The following is a 17,315-nucleotide window of genomic DNA, read 5'->3' as shown; positions in this document are numbered from 1 at the left end:
TAAGACATACTTACTACTAATTGTGAAGATATTTGGCTGAGGCTAAATTAAGACAAATTTTAGTTTACGAACAGCTTTGAAGTTTCTGGTATGGATGTGTTGTTTCAATTGACCGAAATGGTCAAATTCGAATGTGGGTTCATTAAGCTCGTGAATATGTCATAGATTCAACACCATTCAATTTCGAAACCTATTAGCAATTGATTTTTAGAACAATTCGATCAAATCAATATTTACCGCTTTCTTGATTATATGGCGAATTGACACTGACACTTACAGTTGTCAAAGTAAATACCAGCACCCACTGTGGAACTTTCCGTTACTCCGTGTATCAAAATTATACCTAAATCTTCGTCAAAACTACACCTTTGTCTTCATCAAAGCTTCCTACAGCCGCCACTACCATTCCTTATCCTTCCTTGTATATGCTTATTTACTTTTGTGCTTCACCGGCACCTCCCAAAATATGCTTATTTACGTTATGCCTCAGACGTAACCGCGGGCATTCTGGCCAAACCAAGTGTACTGGTTTTCCTTTGGCGGCAGAGCCAGGTCGTCGTCATCTTCTCCTTCTGATGAACCATCGGCCGAGTCCAGGTCCAAGTTGTAGAACATGGAGGGCGTCTTCTTGAGGCCAATGGGACGTTGAAGACCAGATGGTTTTGTGGGGTTGGTGTTTCCGTTACTGGTTGTTCTGGCCGTTCCGTTCAAACCCTTATGGGCTCTGATGCCCGAAATACTGCCATTGGCACTTCCGTTAGCGCTGCTGTTGATGCTGTTATCTGTGCTGTGTTCGCCGTTTTCACGCTCGAGCTTCTGGTTGAGCACGGACGGAATGAGCTTGACGGAGTTACCTCTGGCACGGTTGGGGACCACAGGGGAGCCCAGAGGAACCCGTTTTGGCGTGACGTCCCGTTTCTCCTGGTTGAACGAGAGCGAGAATTTGTTGACTTCCGAGTCAGACAGCTCGTCGGAGGAGTTTTCCTTGATCTTGCCGAAACTGGGCGTCTGGGCTCTCTTTCTCTGCAACGATCTGATCCGCAGAAGTCTGCTGATGACTTCGCCCATATTGCTGGAATGCTGGTTTCCATCACCATCGAGATCAGAATAATCTCTGGGTGACAAGGAGCCACCCGAAAGCACCAGCGGCCCCATTCCCTGCTCTGACAGCGAGTTGTTGTGTGAATATGCGTTGCGCTGCAACAGAGCAAGGTTGACGTGGGAGTTGACCTTGGAGTTCAAGAAATGCACAGGGATATCGGACGCCAGCGAGTACCGGAGCTTGAAAGGGCGCTGGATCTCGTCGTTGGAATTGAGCTTGACGAGGTCAATGACGGAGTTTGTACGTGTGGGCTCCGAGTTGGGCGAAACTTCGGGCGAAATGGGATGTGTGGGTGGGTTGGAGAGGTCGAATGCCTTCTTAAACGCCTCGTCGTTCATCACCTTGAGCTTGAACTCGGACTTGACCTGGAATTTGTTCGAATCCAGGGCGTTCCAGTTGCGTGCCGTGGGACACAAGAGGTTTTTGGCCAAGTTGGGTCTTTGCACGTTATTGGCGGATTTTTCGTACCTGAACGAGGGCCGAGGCGCCAGCAGGTCCTGGTTGGGCAATTTGAGGCCGCCAAAGCCGATGGCAGGGTACTGCTTGTTTTCGTCTAGCTCGTTCTTCTTGACGAAATTCAGCTTGTAGACGACGATGTCGTTTTCGAGGTTTAGCGTGGAGTCAATGTCCTCGTAATGCAAGAGCTGCAAGCAGTCACGCTTGAGGGTCCAAACGTCGTTTTCCCTCTTGGCGTAGTTGATTGTGGATTCGGGGATCTCCTCAAAGATCGGGTGGTTGATGAAGTACGACATGAAGTGGTTGATCAGGTAGCCGTGGCCCACGACTATGACCAAATCTTCGTTGTTCACATGCACGGGTTTGTCGTAGGTGGCCACGAGCTTCTTGAAGTACGTCTTGCAGCGGTCAGCGTAGTCCCTATAACTGAGACCAGGCTCGTTCCAAGGCCCTAGCGTCGTGGTGGGACGGAAGTTCAGCACACACCGCCTGTTCTCCAAGATCTTCACGTTGGGCGTGTACATGTCGTACGCTTCGCTCAGATCCGTGTAAGGAGGGATGTTCTTCATTCTGTCATGGAGCCACTCCAGTAGGGCAAAATCACAGAGCATGTTGAACTTGAGGCGTGTTTCAGGCACCTCTTTCTGAAGCGCCAGCACCACCAAATCCGCCGTCTGGCAGCACCGCAAGTAAGGCAGAAAATGCACATACACGTTGCGTTTTGGTTTCAGAAACTGACACACCTGTGCTATATCACGAGCCACCCTTGAGGCTTCACCCACAGCAGATACCGAAACCGAGGGATCGTAGGCTTTGTAGTCGTGGTAAAGGGGAGGATTGTTTAAGGAGGCATGGTCTGCCCGCGTTGCGTGGCGAAGGAAGACTAGCTCCATGGAAAAAGGGTGAGTTTATGGAGGAGTTGTAGTTTGAAGATGTGATGTAATGGAGCGGTCCGGGAGCAGACACTGCGCTGTGTGCAGGACAAAGTGTCCCTCCCCAAATGCTCTGTTTTTTTCTACGCTGGGGGGGCTTGCCGGGCTTCGGTGGGGTACGCGTGGTGGAGACGGGTCAGGGCTGTAGTGCTGATGTAGAGAGATGGAGCTGGGAGCTGCGGGGTTCTGGATTTGGTGAGATTTTGCAAAAACACGAAATTGTGGATTATCTCTGAATCGGGCCTGTCGATTGGGGAAAAAACTAAATGGCCGTGATTGCCAACTCCGAAACTACATTACCTGTCTTTTGTGAGCGGATCCGGGCCGGCTTTGGTGGGAATCAATGGGGCATTTCTGCTGACCAAGCCACGACATTTTTGAGAGATATAATGTCGCGTCTTGTTTGTGCTTATATCTTGGGCGCCAGAGGGGCTACAAAAAAACGAATTACACCGCTGAAATCAGGGACTTTTGCTCTACAAAGTGGTGTAGTCCATTTGTATGTAGCTTCGCTGGGTGCCGAAATTCCGGGTCCCACGAACGACATCGTCTTCTCACCGTTGTGGTTCCTTCACATTTGCCTCTTTCATGTGCAGCCGTTGCGCTACACGTCAAACATGCGCTTTCACGTTCTCGGAAATTCCGGCTTACCTTGATCGACCTGTGAAGCCAAATTTTAAAAAGAGCTATAAATTCAATTCCTCAAACTCCCACTCAATTAAAAAACAGCTTCTAGAAGGTTGCTGGTGGCTGAAGGAGAGAAAGGCTCCTCGGTTTCCGCCCCTCTCCTGCATATAAGCCGCCAAAAAGATGCTCACACAAAGCCCCATCAGTGCTTCACTGCAACAGGAACAGACCATATCACCTGATAATGTCTCCTGATACCGCGTCACCCGGGACCGTCCGGGTGAGAAAATCTGGTCTATTTTTAGAAATCCTTTTAAATACTAATACTTTTCATCCACCGATGAGCAAGAGCTGTCAATGACCATCCTGTATGCCTTGCCACGTCATTGTGGGCAGTGGGAGAATGTGAGAACAAGCGATCGCGGGGATTATGTGCAGGACGCACTATTTGTAGTTGCAAAACATTTAGTAATTTCCTTCACACACCGTCAGCAAGAAGTCAATTTTAGCCGACAGGGGACCCTAACACGTAGACCATTAGTAGACTTATGACGATTCCTGTACATAGGACGGGTTTCTTCCCCAGCAATCAGCCTCCTTGCGCTTGCTACTACTTTGTGGGGAAAAAAACACACCTCTACACAGTGCTTGATTTGATCGATCTGATGAAATTTCATCTTGCTGTGGGGTGCAGCAGGTTTAGGTTTGCTGAGGCTTCTCGGTGAGTGGATGTGATTTCTCAAAAAGGAAGGAGCTATGGTGATTGCGATGACGTCAGACTTTTTCACTGTGGAGAATTGCTGAAATTTAACACATCACTTTTCAGGCACCACGTCTTAAACGCATGTAAGTCTTATCGCCAAAAACTGGAGATACACGGGGGTGGCTTATATATTTGCTGTTGCTGGTCTGGGTCTGAATCAGGTCCGGTGGGAAACCTGTGCACCAGGTGGAAGCTAGCAGGAGACAATCTGATTGGCTCAATCAGAGAAAGTGTAGGTTAGGTCACGTTGCATTGGGGGCAGCCAATGCAAGTTTTTTTAAACCTTATTTCGACATGTCGATTTGGGTATGTCACGTGCGGTGTCACGTGACCGATCAACACTTTTGTGAGACCTCTTCCTCTTATCAATGCACAAGATGAACCACGATCTTTCTGCAGAACAGGTCCAGATCCTCAAAACCCAGTGTCTCCAAGGTATGCCCTATCCTTTTTCATCTCGTAATTCATTCTAACCGCAGCACGTGACTTCTCCTACTCGCCATACTCGAAGTTTCGGTATGTACCGCATCACACCACCCCAAAACACGTACTAACTCCAGCGTTGGATGTGCCATTCTCACGAAAAAAGGCTCCATAGTCACCGGTGCCAATGTTGAAAATGCCCTGTACGGCGCAGGCATCTGTGCTGAAAGAACAGCCATCACCAGATGCATAATGGAAGGTTCCAAGGAGCTTCAAGCTATTGCAATTCTGGGTGATTCCGCCGAGCCAATTAGTCCTTGTGGAATTTGCCGTCAATTCATCCGAGAGTTTGCTCCAAAGGTGCCTATTTTCATGTTTTCGGGGAAAAACGATGATATGGTGTGTAAGACCTTGGAGGAGCTTCTTCCCATGAGTTTTGGCCCTGAGCAGCTACAGTAGGCAGGGGAGGTTCGAGATTGCATGATGGTTGTAGGGACGAGAAATTGAGCGGAGTTGTTTGTATTCAAGAGGAGTAGGTGGGGTTCAATCGTCAGGTGGTATCCAAGGGATTGGGCATCGGGGACTAGGGTGCAATTGAAGACGTCGGAGGAATTTAGTTTTGAACTTCTAATGGCTAGTTTCTCGAGAAATTGCACACGTGGAGAAATCTGGTCTTTGTTGGTCAAGAAAGATAGCCCTTTAGTGCCTTTTGCAGTAATTGAAAAGGCTCGCGAGACACTGAGTCGTCAAGTCTATCCACGGCGTAATAGGCGAATCTGGCGGGCTACTAACCCTGATAGGAAAGAGAACTTTATTTGATTTGACAGTACCGTGTGTGAGTTACAAGAATGACTCTGGCGGCCGAATGTGATGTAATTGCCAGCTAGCAACGAATTTTCGAACCCATTTAGCTAATATTGCTTATACCAATTGCTGGAACCCTTTCTCCTGCTTCAATGTGTTGCTTTCATGGCAAACACGCCTCTGCATGGCGAGATCTGGTGGCTGCAAAAACATAAAGTCGCTCAAGTTCAAAAAAACACCGACATTCTGCAAATCGGAAGTTTTCCACTTCGAAAAAAAATAATCAAAAATACGTCATCCCCACAATCTTAATCAAATCAACGTCCTTCAAGAAACTCCGGATTCCTAGCTCCACACCCGTGCACCATCACCAACTTCCTCACGAGATGAGCTTTTCACCACCGAATTTCCCCAGAACTTCTAGAAACCACTCATAATGGCCGTTTGTGCAGCACCTACATGTGGTAACGAAACGGAGTCACAGCTCAAATGCCCTGTTTGTCTCAAGGGCCTGGTGGAGTCAGTTTTTTGCAACCAGACATGTTTCAGAGCCGGCTGGGCCGTTCACAAAGCCGTCCATCCAGCCGAGGACGGAAAGGAATTTGATCCTTTTCCAAACTTTACCTATTCTGGTCCCTTGAGACCAGCATACCCATTGCTGCCTCGGAGAACCGTGCTCAAGGATATCAAAAAGCCCGATTACGCTCAGCATGGAAAACCAATCAGCGAGATGAAAAACGACAGAACAGGCAAAATCACCATCTTGCAGGAGCACGAAATCAACAAAATGCGCAAGGTTGGCAAGATCTCGAGGGCTATTATCGACAAGGTTGCATCTCACATCAAGCCCGGTGTCACCACTGACGAGCTTGACGCCATTTTGCATAAGGAGTGTTTGGCCAGGGGAGCATACCCATCTCCTCTCAATTACTACAACTTCCCCAAGTCCATGTGCACTTCTGTGAACGAAGTCATTTGTCACGGTATTCCTGACCAGCGTAAACTCGAAGATGGAGACATTCTCAACTTGGACGTCACGATATACTTGTACGGCTACCACTCGGATCTTAATGAAACCTACTATGTGGGTGACAAAGCCAAGTGCGACCCAGACACTGTCAGATTGGTGGAAACTACAAGAGAAGCGTTGGACTTGGCAATTGCCAAGGTTAAGCCAGGTTTGATTTTCCGTGAGTTGGGTTCGGTGATTGAGGACCATGCTACCAAAAACGGCTGTTCTGTCGTCAGAACCTACTGTGGCCACGGTATCAACTCGTTGTTCCACTGCCAGCCCAACATCCCACATTACGCCAAAAACAAGGCTATCGGTATTGCCAAGCCAGGTATGGTTTTCACCATCGAGCCCATGCTTTGCCTTGGCACGCATAGAGACTTGACCTGGCCCGACGGATGGACGGCTGCTACCCAGGACGGTAAATACTCGGCTCAGTTTGAGCACATGTTGTTGGTTACAGAAGATGGATGCGAGGTTTTGACTGCCAGAAACGACGACTCGCCAGGTGGTGCGGTGAAGAGGATATAATGGGGTGTTTAGATATGCACGATGATAGACGAAACCGAGTAGTGTTTGAATCTGTAAAAAAATATGAATATGGGCACTTTCGGGTGCAAAAATGGACGAGTCCGGATTCGAACCGGAGACCTTTCGCATGCTAAGCGAACGCGCTACCAACTACGCCACACGCCCAGTGTACACAATGGGAACACACAGGTTGCTTGAGTTCGTTATTTAAAGAGGGTCATTTTTCGACTTTTCAAAGTGAAAATTTAGTCAATTTTTACATTTTTGGTTTAATATGTCAAATTCTAGCTTTCAGTATCTGGGGAAAATTTTCCAGGGAGCTAAAGCGTTTTTAAGATTGTACCACTCTATCTTCCTACAAGACACTTATATTAGCCTAAATCATCTCTGAGAGTCAAACTAAGTGTCCACAAAGCTACCGTCTAATCTTCGGCTTGTAAGAATATGCCTATTATAGAAAAGAAGCCCTTTGAACCGGCATCTACGGTGTGACTGACCATAGAACAAAGGCGACTATACTCTATATGCTGTTAGAGTACATTTCCTTCGCAAATTTCAAGAGAAAAAGGCCTCTTCAGCTTTGTAAATTTCAAATTGCTGGTTTGACACTGATACGAACCCCTAAACATGCATTTTCGCTCGCTATCCACCCCCTCTGACACGAACAAGGAGAGAAGCCATAGTCACTCCGTTATCGGGTCAATTGAGAGAAGGTTTTTGGTCTATAATCCCGGTTTATAGATTTCCAAGTTGAGGAGTAGGTTATTGAGACACCGATCCCGAGGCGACCTTGAATCAAAGTCTTCATCAAAAAAGAATTTCAAACGAGGGTTGATTATCGACTACAAACGACCACAAACGACCACAAACGAATGCACCCATTTTCGATCCCCATAACCCTTCCAGAGCTGTCTCCACTGAACACCTAAAACGTCCATATATCATGTGAATTCTACCATCAATACCTGTAACCCCCATAGGCTTCCACCCTCAAGGCTTCACAAGACTCTCTGAAAAATCCACCTCAAGGACCTCCTCACTGCCATCATGCACCACTGTCGTAAATTCACATCCCCAACTGAAGAAGAAAGTTTAGCCCGTGCACCTTTTTCGTACGTGACGCAAGGAAATAATATCAAAAATAATATTTCCATGTCGACGTCGATGCATGGAGAATGGTGTGGTGCAGGATTTTGCAGCCGTCAATATACCCCACAGACCTCACATGTCTTCGATTTGTGAGAGACTCTCATGTGTCATAAGAGCGTACCGTCTAGCGATAAACTAGGGGCAAAACGAGATATACAATTCCACTAATAAAACCAAAAAATGAAAACTTTCAATATTTTATGTAAATTTTTATAATATCTAATTATAACTTCCCTTCCTGGTCTGAGGCGTTCTGGGCACCCCTTGAAGTGACTTCTCCTCCTCGAGCCCTGACGAATCCGATAGTGCGGAGCGGGTGCTTATATGCAGTCCCCAAATATCTCGAAAGGTATAAATTCGCGCGTTTTCCCTGGTTTTGAAAAACTGGGGGGTTCTTTGTTGATTCCCCCCAGGCATCAGGTGACAAAATGCTAAGCAAGATCGCCGGTATGCTTATTAGCCGATTGGCCTAAAGTCGCCTACATTGGTAAAAGTCGCCCATAGTGGCATAAGTCGCCCATAGTGGCATCAGTCGCCCATAGTGGCATCAGTCGCCCGCAAGGGTAAAAGTCGCCCATCGTGGCAAAATCAAATCAAGTCTTCAGGGCTCATAACCTCCAAATAAAGTCCCAAGTGGCAAAACACAAGAATATTCTCAATTGAATAAGTAACACAAAAGTCCCGGCTAAGGGCATCAAAGAGCAACTCGTGTCCGATACACGACGCTTACAAGTCAAATACCTTGAGATAGACAATTGATCTAGTTCATCGATTCATCCTTGGTACAAATTTACAACAGAACAGAAGAGGAGTGGTTTACCTCTCTGATTTACTAACAAATAAGATAACATACTACAAAGAATCTCGAAAAGGGTCGCCGTGGGAGTGTCTAACCAACAGCTTTTTGAAAGGTCGGTTTCTACATATAGTTTTTTTTCCTTTCAATATAGTGTAACTTCCAAAAATATGTTGTAGACTACTGTAGTCCTCGTGATTTAGCTGAGAGAGCGCGTGTTAGTTCAGTTGATTTCTCTTTTGACTGAGTTTCTGGTTGATTTCGTTTAGTCAATTTCGACAAGACGTTTCAATATCTAATTGAGAGAGTATCGAGAATCACTACTGAAATTGTTCAAGTTGCAATTGAAGAAGTTGCAATTCAACGATTTTCAAAAATATGTTGAGAAACTCAGTAGACATTCGTGGTTTTACATTTGAGGAGCGGTATCGTTCAATTTTAGCGAAAACCACAAAGACATTAAAAAAACCACGGAAGGTGAAAATTGACGATTTGACCATCTCAGTGCCTCAAATAACAGCTATTTAAATCAGTCTTCGATTTTGAGAAAAAATTTCTTGCTTATTCCATCAATCTACAGCACAGTCTTCTGGTTGCAAATTGTATGGGTGCGAATATCAATAGGTTGAAGGTCTGGGACCAATTTCCACCAAATGCCATTCAAGTCTTTTCTCCCATTCCATATGAATATCTTCAAACTCTGACCTCAATCAATTTTTACCACCATCTTAATCGAAAAAAATGCTCCAATTAATATGTGTTAGGAACTTGTGAACATTCATCTCGCCAGCTCCAGTGCATCCCAGAAAACCTCGTAGAAAGCATTGCAGATCGAGGCAATTGCTACCAAGTTCAACAATTTCATGATCATTAAAGACATATGTTCTTTATATGGTATCATCCTCGCTTCTCTGCCCACATCCATAATTCACCCATCCTTCCACATTGACCCACAATGCTCCACAAGCCTTCTCGACCAAAAAACCACCCCAAATCTTCACCCCAACTGTCCCATAAAAGACACAATCCTCCCCTACCTCCCCATCCAACACCTCTCCAATGTTGCAATTCCAATTCCTTCCATGGACCCTGGAACACGTCCTGCACACACCACACATCATCACCTCCAACAACCCCTTCACCAACGCCGTTAATTCCCCTAAAAACCCTAATAAATCAAATTAATACATCCTGACAACGCCCAATCCACCTCCTAAATCACCCCCTTGGCCCGGGTTCATCCCCAAACCCGAGACCCACCTCGGTCACGTGCGCACCATAAGAAAAAAAATCACCACCGAACAGAAACCACCACCATGTCTTCGTCGATCCAGCTCCTCAACCCGAAGGCCGAGTCCTTGAGACGCCTGCAGGCGCTCCAGGTGAACATCGCCGCCGCCCAGGGCCTCCAGCAGGTTTTGGCGTCCAACTTGGGCCCCAAAGGCACCCTAAAGTTGCTTGTGGATGGATCAGGTAACCTCAAGTTGACCAAAGACGGAAAGGTTTTGCTTACGGAAATGCAGATCCAGCACCCCACGGCGGTCATGATTGCACGTGCCGCCACCGCCCAGGACGAGATTACTGGAGATGGAACGTCCACTGTGGTATTGTTGGTGGGTGAATTGTTGAAACAGGCTGAGAGGTTTATCTCTGAAGGAGTGCACCCTCGTGTGCTTGTGGACGGGTTTGAAATCGCCAGAGAGGCTTCTTTGAAGTACTTGGACAGCTTCAAGACCACGCCCGAGCTGTTTGACCGGGAGTTTTTGTTGCAGGTTGCCAAATCGCTGGTGGCTACCAAAGTGACTTCTGACATTACCGATGTGTTGGCGCCAATCGTGACGGACTCGGTTTTGGCCGTTTCCGGCGACGACGTGGCCAGAAACAACTTGGACCTCCACATGGTCGAGATCATGACGATGCAGCACGGACACGCCAGAGACACCTCGTTCATCAAGGGTCTTGTTTTGGACCACGGCGCCCGCCACCCAGACATGCCCCGTGTGGTGAACAACGCGTACGTGTTGATTTTGAACGTGTCGTTGGAGTACGAGAAGACGGAGGTTAACTCTGGCTTTTTCTACTCGTCGGCTGAACAGAGAGAGAAGTTGGTGGCTTCCGAGCGTCAGTTCGTGGACGCCAAGCTCAAGAAGATCGTGGACTTGAAAAACGAGGTCTGTGGCTTGAACGGCGACGCCGGTTTTGTCATCATCAACCAGAAGGGTATCGACCCCATGTCGTTGGACGTTTTGGCTAAGAACAACATTCTTGCCTTGCGTCGTGCCAAGAGAAGAAACATGGAGCGTTTGCAGTTGATTGTGGGCGGAGAGGCCCAGAACTCCGTGGACGACTTGACGCCAGAAATCTTGGGCCGTGCCGGTAAGGTCTACGAGGAGAGTATTGGAGAGGACAAATTCACCCACATCACCGAGTGCCCTGAATCCAGATCCGCCACGATTCTCATCAAGGGCTCTGCTGCCCACGAGTTGCAGCAGACCAAGGACGCTGTTCGTGACGGCTTGAGGGCTGTTGCCAATGTGATCAAGGACGAGTCCATTGTGCCCGGTGGAGGAGCCTACTTCATGAGCTGCAACCAGCACCTTCTTGCCAGCGAGACGGGTATTCTTAGAGGCCGCAACAAGCCAGGTATCCAGGCGTTTGCCGAGGCGCTTTTGGTTGTGCCCAAGACGTTGAGCTCCAACGCCGGTTTGGACTCGTTGGAGACCATTTCCTCTTGTCAGGATGAAATCGCCGAAGGCCACCAGGTCGGTATTGACCTCACGTCGGGCGAGCCCATGGACCCAGCGCTTGAAGGCGTGTGGGATTCGTTCAGAGTGTTGAGAAACGCCATTTCGTCCGCTACAGGCATCGCGTCCAATCTTTTGTTGTGTGACGAGCTTTTGAAGGCGGGTAAGTCGTCGTTGAAGGGCCAAGGCGGTGGAGGTATGCCCCAGGGAATGCCGCAAGGAATGCCTCAAGGAATGCCCCAGGGGATGCCCCAAGGGATGCCTATGATGTAGTGACGAATATGGGAATGTATATATAGAGCCGATTAATACCACTGGCACGAAGGCTTTTGTAGAGATACGGGACGGAGAATCGACCCAATCGGGAAGCAGCATGGTTGTAGTTTCGTTCAGGCATGCTCTAGACCGTTACCTCTTGCAACTGTGCCTTTGGAAAGCAGGGAAAACGCAATTTTTGCAGAGAACGACAAAGGTGGAACAGGCTTGGCCTACATTGACAGGAAAAGCTTCTCAAAAGGTTCTCCGTTGCATGTGGCTAGTGCAGCTTCACGGTAATCTGATGTGGAACAGAAAGGGCCTTTGTCGATCGGCGGCTAAAGTTGCAGGGATTTTTGTGCCGCTTAGACGTTGAAATACGGTGTGGGATTGGCGGTGTTTCAGAGCAAATTTTGTCTTGTTTGGTGGAATTTCATGGAACTTGTGGAGAATCCAAATGCCTTGGAGAGGATCTTGGCAAACGGCGACCAGAAAGGCCGCTAGCAAAAAAAAAAAAAAAAAAAAACAACAACAATGCCCCAGCATTCATGTAAGCCACCTTGGAGGATCTGAAATATGTAGGGAGTATCGTATGATCTTGATGCTCGGGCATGTTGAGAAATAAAACAAAAGAGCCACTACGCCCGCTACAAAGCAAAAACACCAAAAGTGGACCAAACGTAATTCGGTGATTAGCCCAGCAATTTCATAAACAATTTCCTGTGCTTGGCCACAGCAGGAGGAGTGCCCGAAAGCCCCGAAAACGTCAAAGCAGCGAACATGCACGGAGGGCTAAACGGGCCCAACGAAAAACCACCTTTTTTTCCCCAAGTCCAAATAGTGTTTCTGCACCCGCCGCCCCACGTCACCACAAACCGTGAATTTCATCCCCAGCGTTCCGGCACTGGGTCTGTATAGCCAATGACATCAAGACGGCTTAACTGTGGATGATGACGACGGATGCATTGCAGCCGTACGGTCCGAGAGCGTTTCGAGGCGAAGCGGGTGTCATTTACGAAGATGGGCCTGTGCCGGGACAAATGTCGTCCTTGTAGCGGGATTGTGGGAGTGGAAAGGTGACCATGTAGAGGTGGTGATGATGGTTTCGGCTTTTTGCACCTACACCCCCAGCGCCGAACCACGGATCACGAAAGCCAATTTCACTTGGGAACGTGCCTCGAAAGCGCCGTGTTTGCGAAAAATTGGCCGTGGTTTTGGCAGGACCAACAGCCCCAGAAAAGGCTGCAAATGCAATCTTGGCCCGAGGCGCCAGAAAACAAAAACTTGCGTTTTAGTCCCCCGACATAACACGACCAACGCCAGGGTCTGACGAGTTTCAGGGTCCTCCAGGCGGCCAGGAGGGTGGAGAAGAGGAGGAGGCTGTAGAGAGAGAATTTGAGAGAGTTGGTGGGGCTTTTAAAGAGACTTTTGAGAGATCTCAAGCATGGCAAAGAGATCTTCCACAGGAAAAGATTTGCGACGGCAAAAACACGGGAAGCTGGAGGCAGCTGGAGGCTGGGGACAATTTAGGGCAGACTTTATCGTAGTGGGCCACCGGCCAATGACTAAAAGACGGTCAAATGCCAACGGGCAAGGCACCGGGTAAGTTTAAGCGTAGCCGTTTCCCGAGGATTTTTCACGATTTGGGGCAGGGCATCGAGGGGAGAAGGATTCGAAGAGAGATTTTCAAAACAGCGGAAAAACAAGACCTCGGCACATGTCTTTGGTAGCTTTGGCCTCTGATAATAAACGCTGACAATTTACCCAAAATAACAGCGTTCCGAGCTGAGCCACATGCAAAGAAGAAAAAATCACAGTCGGAGACCCTTGTATGACGCAAATTTGCCCCAACGATCTAAAAAATAATTTGCACAACGAGCCCCAGTGTGGCTAAAACATGCCAGAGAAGAAAAATATAGCATTCCATTGCATGCGAGATTACCACTGCCCGGTTTCCATTGTTCTATTGTTCCAGCGTAGCTCTGCCGGTGCCTGCGTCACCTAAAATGTGCTAAGTCAGCTTTTCTGCTTCTCGTCAATCTGCGCCTCCTACAATAGACGGAAAAACTCTCCGTTGGAGGGGAAAATTAGCCACGCCGATACCAGGTGGAGAAGGCGGGCTAAAAACAATGGGGAGTATTATTAAGAAGAACAATGCCGTAGATCCCATTATTCGCTAAGTTTTACGTAAATCTGACATTAAAAAAGAGGCCGCCCAAATGGACGCCTTGCTCTCTGGGGATGACCTCATCGAGGGAAAAACACCCAATCCCACGCTTGCGACTTTCCCACATGCTAGTAGTGAAGGCGTGACGCTCGGTTTTCAATTCTAAAATTACTAAACCTTATTCGCTTAGATCTGCGTGGAAGCTTCCCGACAGTCATTGTTCTGCTACTATGACGCCCGACAGAGGCAGACGGGTTCGCTCTACCGCTGCGGAGGATGACCCGGTGGGGCACTGTGGCTGGGTACTGCAAGCGCATAGAATTTTTCCGGGCGGTCCGCTGAAAAAAAAAAAAAGAGAAGCTTCTTTGCTACCCTCCATGGCTGCAAAAAAAAAAAAAAGGAAAACGAAAAAAAGGCCGCCCTGGTCTGCGGGGGCCCTGGGAAGGCGGGCGCTATTTTCCAAATCCTATTTTGCCGGTGCCTTGCGGCTTAATAGCCGATATAACCCATTTTACGTCAGTGAGGTTGGACGCAAGGCCCTCTTGGTGTTTTTTTTTTTCTCCTCCACGGGTTGGCGGGTTTCGGAGAGATATTCGGGAAAACTTCAGCCGGAGCGGCGTCATCTTGCTTCGTATGTGAGGTCATTTTCGACGTCGCCTGCCCTGCGGCGCCGGAGCTAAGGTCTGGCGAACCCACTAGCGCATAATTGGGGGTTCCCTCTGAGAGGCTCACCTCAGGTTTATCCGCGCACTACGGTCCAGTTTATCCGCCAGTGCCGCGGCTCCTCGCTTTGAGGGGCATTGGTGCATGGTACATGGCATGGCGCACGACATACATTGTTTGCCACTTGCCATGTACTCCCAGCCACACAAAACCTCGCGTTGTGTGCTATCTTGAATGGGAACACTGGGTGGGTAAACTCAATTAAACCTCCGGGCAGACCCGTGCACCTCGTCGGGGTTCCTTCTCCCCACACAATCCCACGTCTCTCATGAATTTTTTTTTTAGCGTAATTGAATACCCACGGCCCGATGGCTATTGTTATCTGGGGCTTAGAGGCCCTGATTTTTCGTTGCATTTATTTTTTGGAATCCCTCGTCAATAGAACTGTCGTGCGGCCAGCATTGCGTCCGTAGGGTGCATGGAAAGAGTGACCCATCTCACGTGACCAGGCACAAGGCAGACTCCAAAAAAAAAAAAGAGGCTTACGAACCCCGGTGGTTTTTGCCCTAAAAATCTCGCATATCTCACCCAAAATCCCGAAAGGCCGCCTTTCAACCACACGGTTTTTGGCCCCGTACCCGAGGTACGGGTTTCGCTTTAAAGCCTTTCAAATGCTCAGGTTAGAGTCCCCCAACCCTGATTGACTCACGACACGCATGGTGCATTTCGGGTTCTGCAGGATACCCACTGCAGGAAGCCCGTGCAGCTGCACCATGCAAATGCACTGTTAAGGCCCACTACAGGAAGCCCTCAATCCCTCCATGCCAGGCGAAAACCGCGTGTGCAGCATGCAGCGTGCAGCTTCTTCTGCGCCGCCCAGGTCTCTCAAACCTCTCTTTACTAATTTCCATCTACAAAAAAAAAAAAAACCCGCCTCCTCGAATGTCAGTATATCTATAGCGAAGTCCGCCAGGGGTCCCGCCGCATTTTTAGCATTTTTTAGGAACAAAACAAACCATAACTTTTTGAACCCTTTCCCCGACGTTCCAAGCCATAGTTCGTCCAAACACAACCAACAATTATCCTTCTTCCCTCAATCAGCCTTAATTGACATAAGAGGCTCCCTCCGTTTGATGCTACCGGCCTTCGTCCAACATTAAAAGTATGTATAACCGTTGAAAATTTTAGAGTTTTTGCCGAAGACGTGGTTTGAAGATCATGAAGATCACGTCTATCCCACACCGATAAGAACCCGCTGGAGCACCGCCAGATCACGATTTAGCGAAGATCTGGAGCCTACTTGGCGATCTGCCAAACCGGATTTCAAATAATCTTGACGCTGGTGCTCCGGCAAGCGGGAACATCCGTGCCCGAGTTTTCATTCAATCCGTATCCATCCAGATCAGCACCGGTTGACGTGGAAATTTCACCAAATGATCCCCGACCGTCTCTCCACCGAACCCTAGCCACCTAGTCCGCCGTTGTTGCCCGTTGCACGACTTATCCACGCTTTCCCACCCCCGAAATCCCCAAAAACCGCCTGCTCCAACACATCTCCATTGCACCACCGCCAAACGAAATTCAGCCACACCCAACGGCCCATTGACGTCTCCCCAGTAAACCCAAGCCCCCGCTTTGACTTTAAACACAAAAACAGCGTCCCCGGGCCCGGCCGTGATTGGCTGCAAGGCGTGGTTCACAACCGAACGGCGTTTCGCAGTCGCTGGCTACTGACCCAGGCGGGCTGGGCTGCCGTGAGGGAGGATTGGGGAAAAAAAGGACTTGATACTTTTCGTTCTTTCTTGATTTTCACTCCGGCGGCTGGATCGGTGGAGGTTTTGAAATCGAACACAAGCGGGCACAGTGGAGCAGTATCAGACCACTGGAGGAGTCAGAAAGTCAGAGGGAGATTTGGGCCAAGCAGCTTCAATTGAATCGAGGAGGCAGCGTATTATAGAGTATTCTTTTCCTTCCAAGATCCCCAAAACCATCCAAACTCCATCTGAATCACCACCTCCCAGATCAGGCCTGGATCTTCGGCAATCTCAATTTCCAGCAAAAACTAACCCCCAGTGAGCCAGTGGCAACCGTCGTGGTCGTCGTCCTATCCAAAAAATAACCTGTCCCAGGACCCCCTCTACACCTATGGCATGCCTGGGAAACTCTCCAGGCCGTCCTTCTCCAACGAGGAGAACCCTACGCCCAACCGCCAGCCCCTCTACCTGCCAAACCCGCTTTCCCAGCCCAATTCGGCCCAGCCTTTGGAAAACCAGCAGGAGGGCCTTTCGTCTTCTCCATACCAGTACATGCAATATCCATTGCAGCAGCCTCCCGTGATGGGCCCTGCTTTCCAGAATAACCTGAACCCCAACTTCAACAATAACCAGGAGTTCCACGGCGAGTGGGACCCCTCCATCAGCAGCGCTGACAGAAACGGCCTGGTTGCTTCGAGAGATTCCAAGGAATCCACCAACTCCCGCTCCTCTGTAGACCAGAGCAGCTCAGAAACGTCCCGTTCGCTGAGCGATCAGGCCAAACCCCGTTCTGCCTCTGGCGGTGTCACGAAAAGATCCCGGATGGGCTGCCTTACGTGCCGTCAAAGGAAGAAGCGTTGCTGTGAAACGAGGCCCAAGTGTTCCGAGTGCCTGAGGCTTCGATTGAACTGCGTTTGGCCCAAGCCTGGAACGGAGCACAAGAACAAGAGCAAGGAGGTGAAGAGCCAGGAGAACACCATTGACCATGATGTGTATGGCAAGATCAAGGTGTTGCGGGGCATTGTGGAGTACCGTTCTTCCTAGGATGATGTTGAAGAAGCCAATTGAGCTAGGCCCTAATGGTCAGTCGTTTTGATTGTCAATCGACTGCCCTGGCCTTGATCCTGGTACCCAGTC

At 48.8% G+C, this 17,315-nt stretch overlaps 4 protein-coding genes and 1 non-coding gene across 5 annotated transcripts; 3 read left to right on the top strand and 2 right to left on the bottom strand.

Moving 5' to 3' along the window:
* Positions 1-486: 486 nt before the first annotated feature.
* Positions 487-2,451, bottom strand: C7M61_004515 (uncharacterized protein; the record flags this gene model as incomplete). The annotated part of the gene is made up of 1 exon (XM_024859834.1): positions 487-2,451. The coding sequence occupies one exon, from the start codon at positions 2,449-2,451 to the stop codon at positions 487-489; it is 1,965 nt and encodes a 654-aa protein (XP_024711983.1).
* A 1,806-nt stretch (positions 2,452-4,257) lies between these two features.
* On the top strand, positions 4,258-4,762 carry C7M61_004514 (cytidine deaminase; the record flags this gene model as incomplete). Its single annotated transcript, XM_024859833.1, has 2 exons — positions 4,258-4,315; positions 4,470-4,762. The coding sequence occupies 2 exons, from the start codon at positions 4,258-4,260 to the stop codon at positions 4,760-4,762; spliced, it is 351 nt and encodes a 116-aa protein (XP_024711982.1).
* A 781-nt stretch (positions 4,763-5,543) lies between these two features.
* C7M61_004513 (methionine aminopeptidase) lies at positions 5,544-6,650 on the top strand (the record flags this gene model as incomplete). The annotated part of the gene is made up of 1 exon (XM_024859832.1): positions 5,544-6,650. One exon carries the CDS (start codon positions 5,544-5,546, stop codon positions 6,648-6,650), a length of 1,107 nt encoding a protein of 368 aa, XP_024711981.1.
* Positions 6,651-6,742: 92 nt separating this feature from the next.
* Positions 6,743-6,815, bottom strand: C7M61_004512. Its single transcript has one exon. It is a non-coding gene; the product is annotated as a tRNA-Ala (tRNA).
* Positions 6,816-9,911: 3,096 nt separating this feature from the next.
* Positions 9,912-17,222, top strand: CCT6 (chaperonin-containing T-complex subunit; the record flags this gene model as incomplete). The annotated part of the gene is made up of 2 exons (XM_024859831.1): positions 9,912-11,535; positions 16,498-17,222. The coding sequence occupies 2 exons, from the start codon at positions 9,912-9,914 to the stop codon at positions 17,220-17,222; spliced, it is 2,349 nt and encodes a 782-aa protein (XP_024711980.1).
* Positions 17,223-17,315: the final 93 nt, after the last annotated feature.

The sequence above is a fragment of the Candidozyma pseudohaemuli genome, assembly GCF_003013735.1.
Source record: "Candidozyma pseudohaemuli strain B12108 chromosome Unknown scaffold00015, whole genome shotgun sequence".
NCBI lineage: Eukaryota > Fungi > Ascomycota > Pichiomycetes > Serinales > Metschnikowiaceae > Candidozyma > Candidozyma pseudohaemuli.
This window is presented reverse-complemented; position numbering and strand designations above follow the sequence as displayed.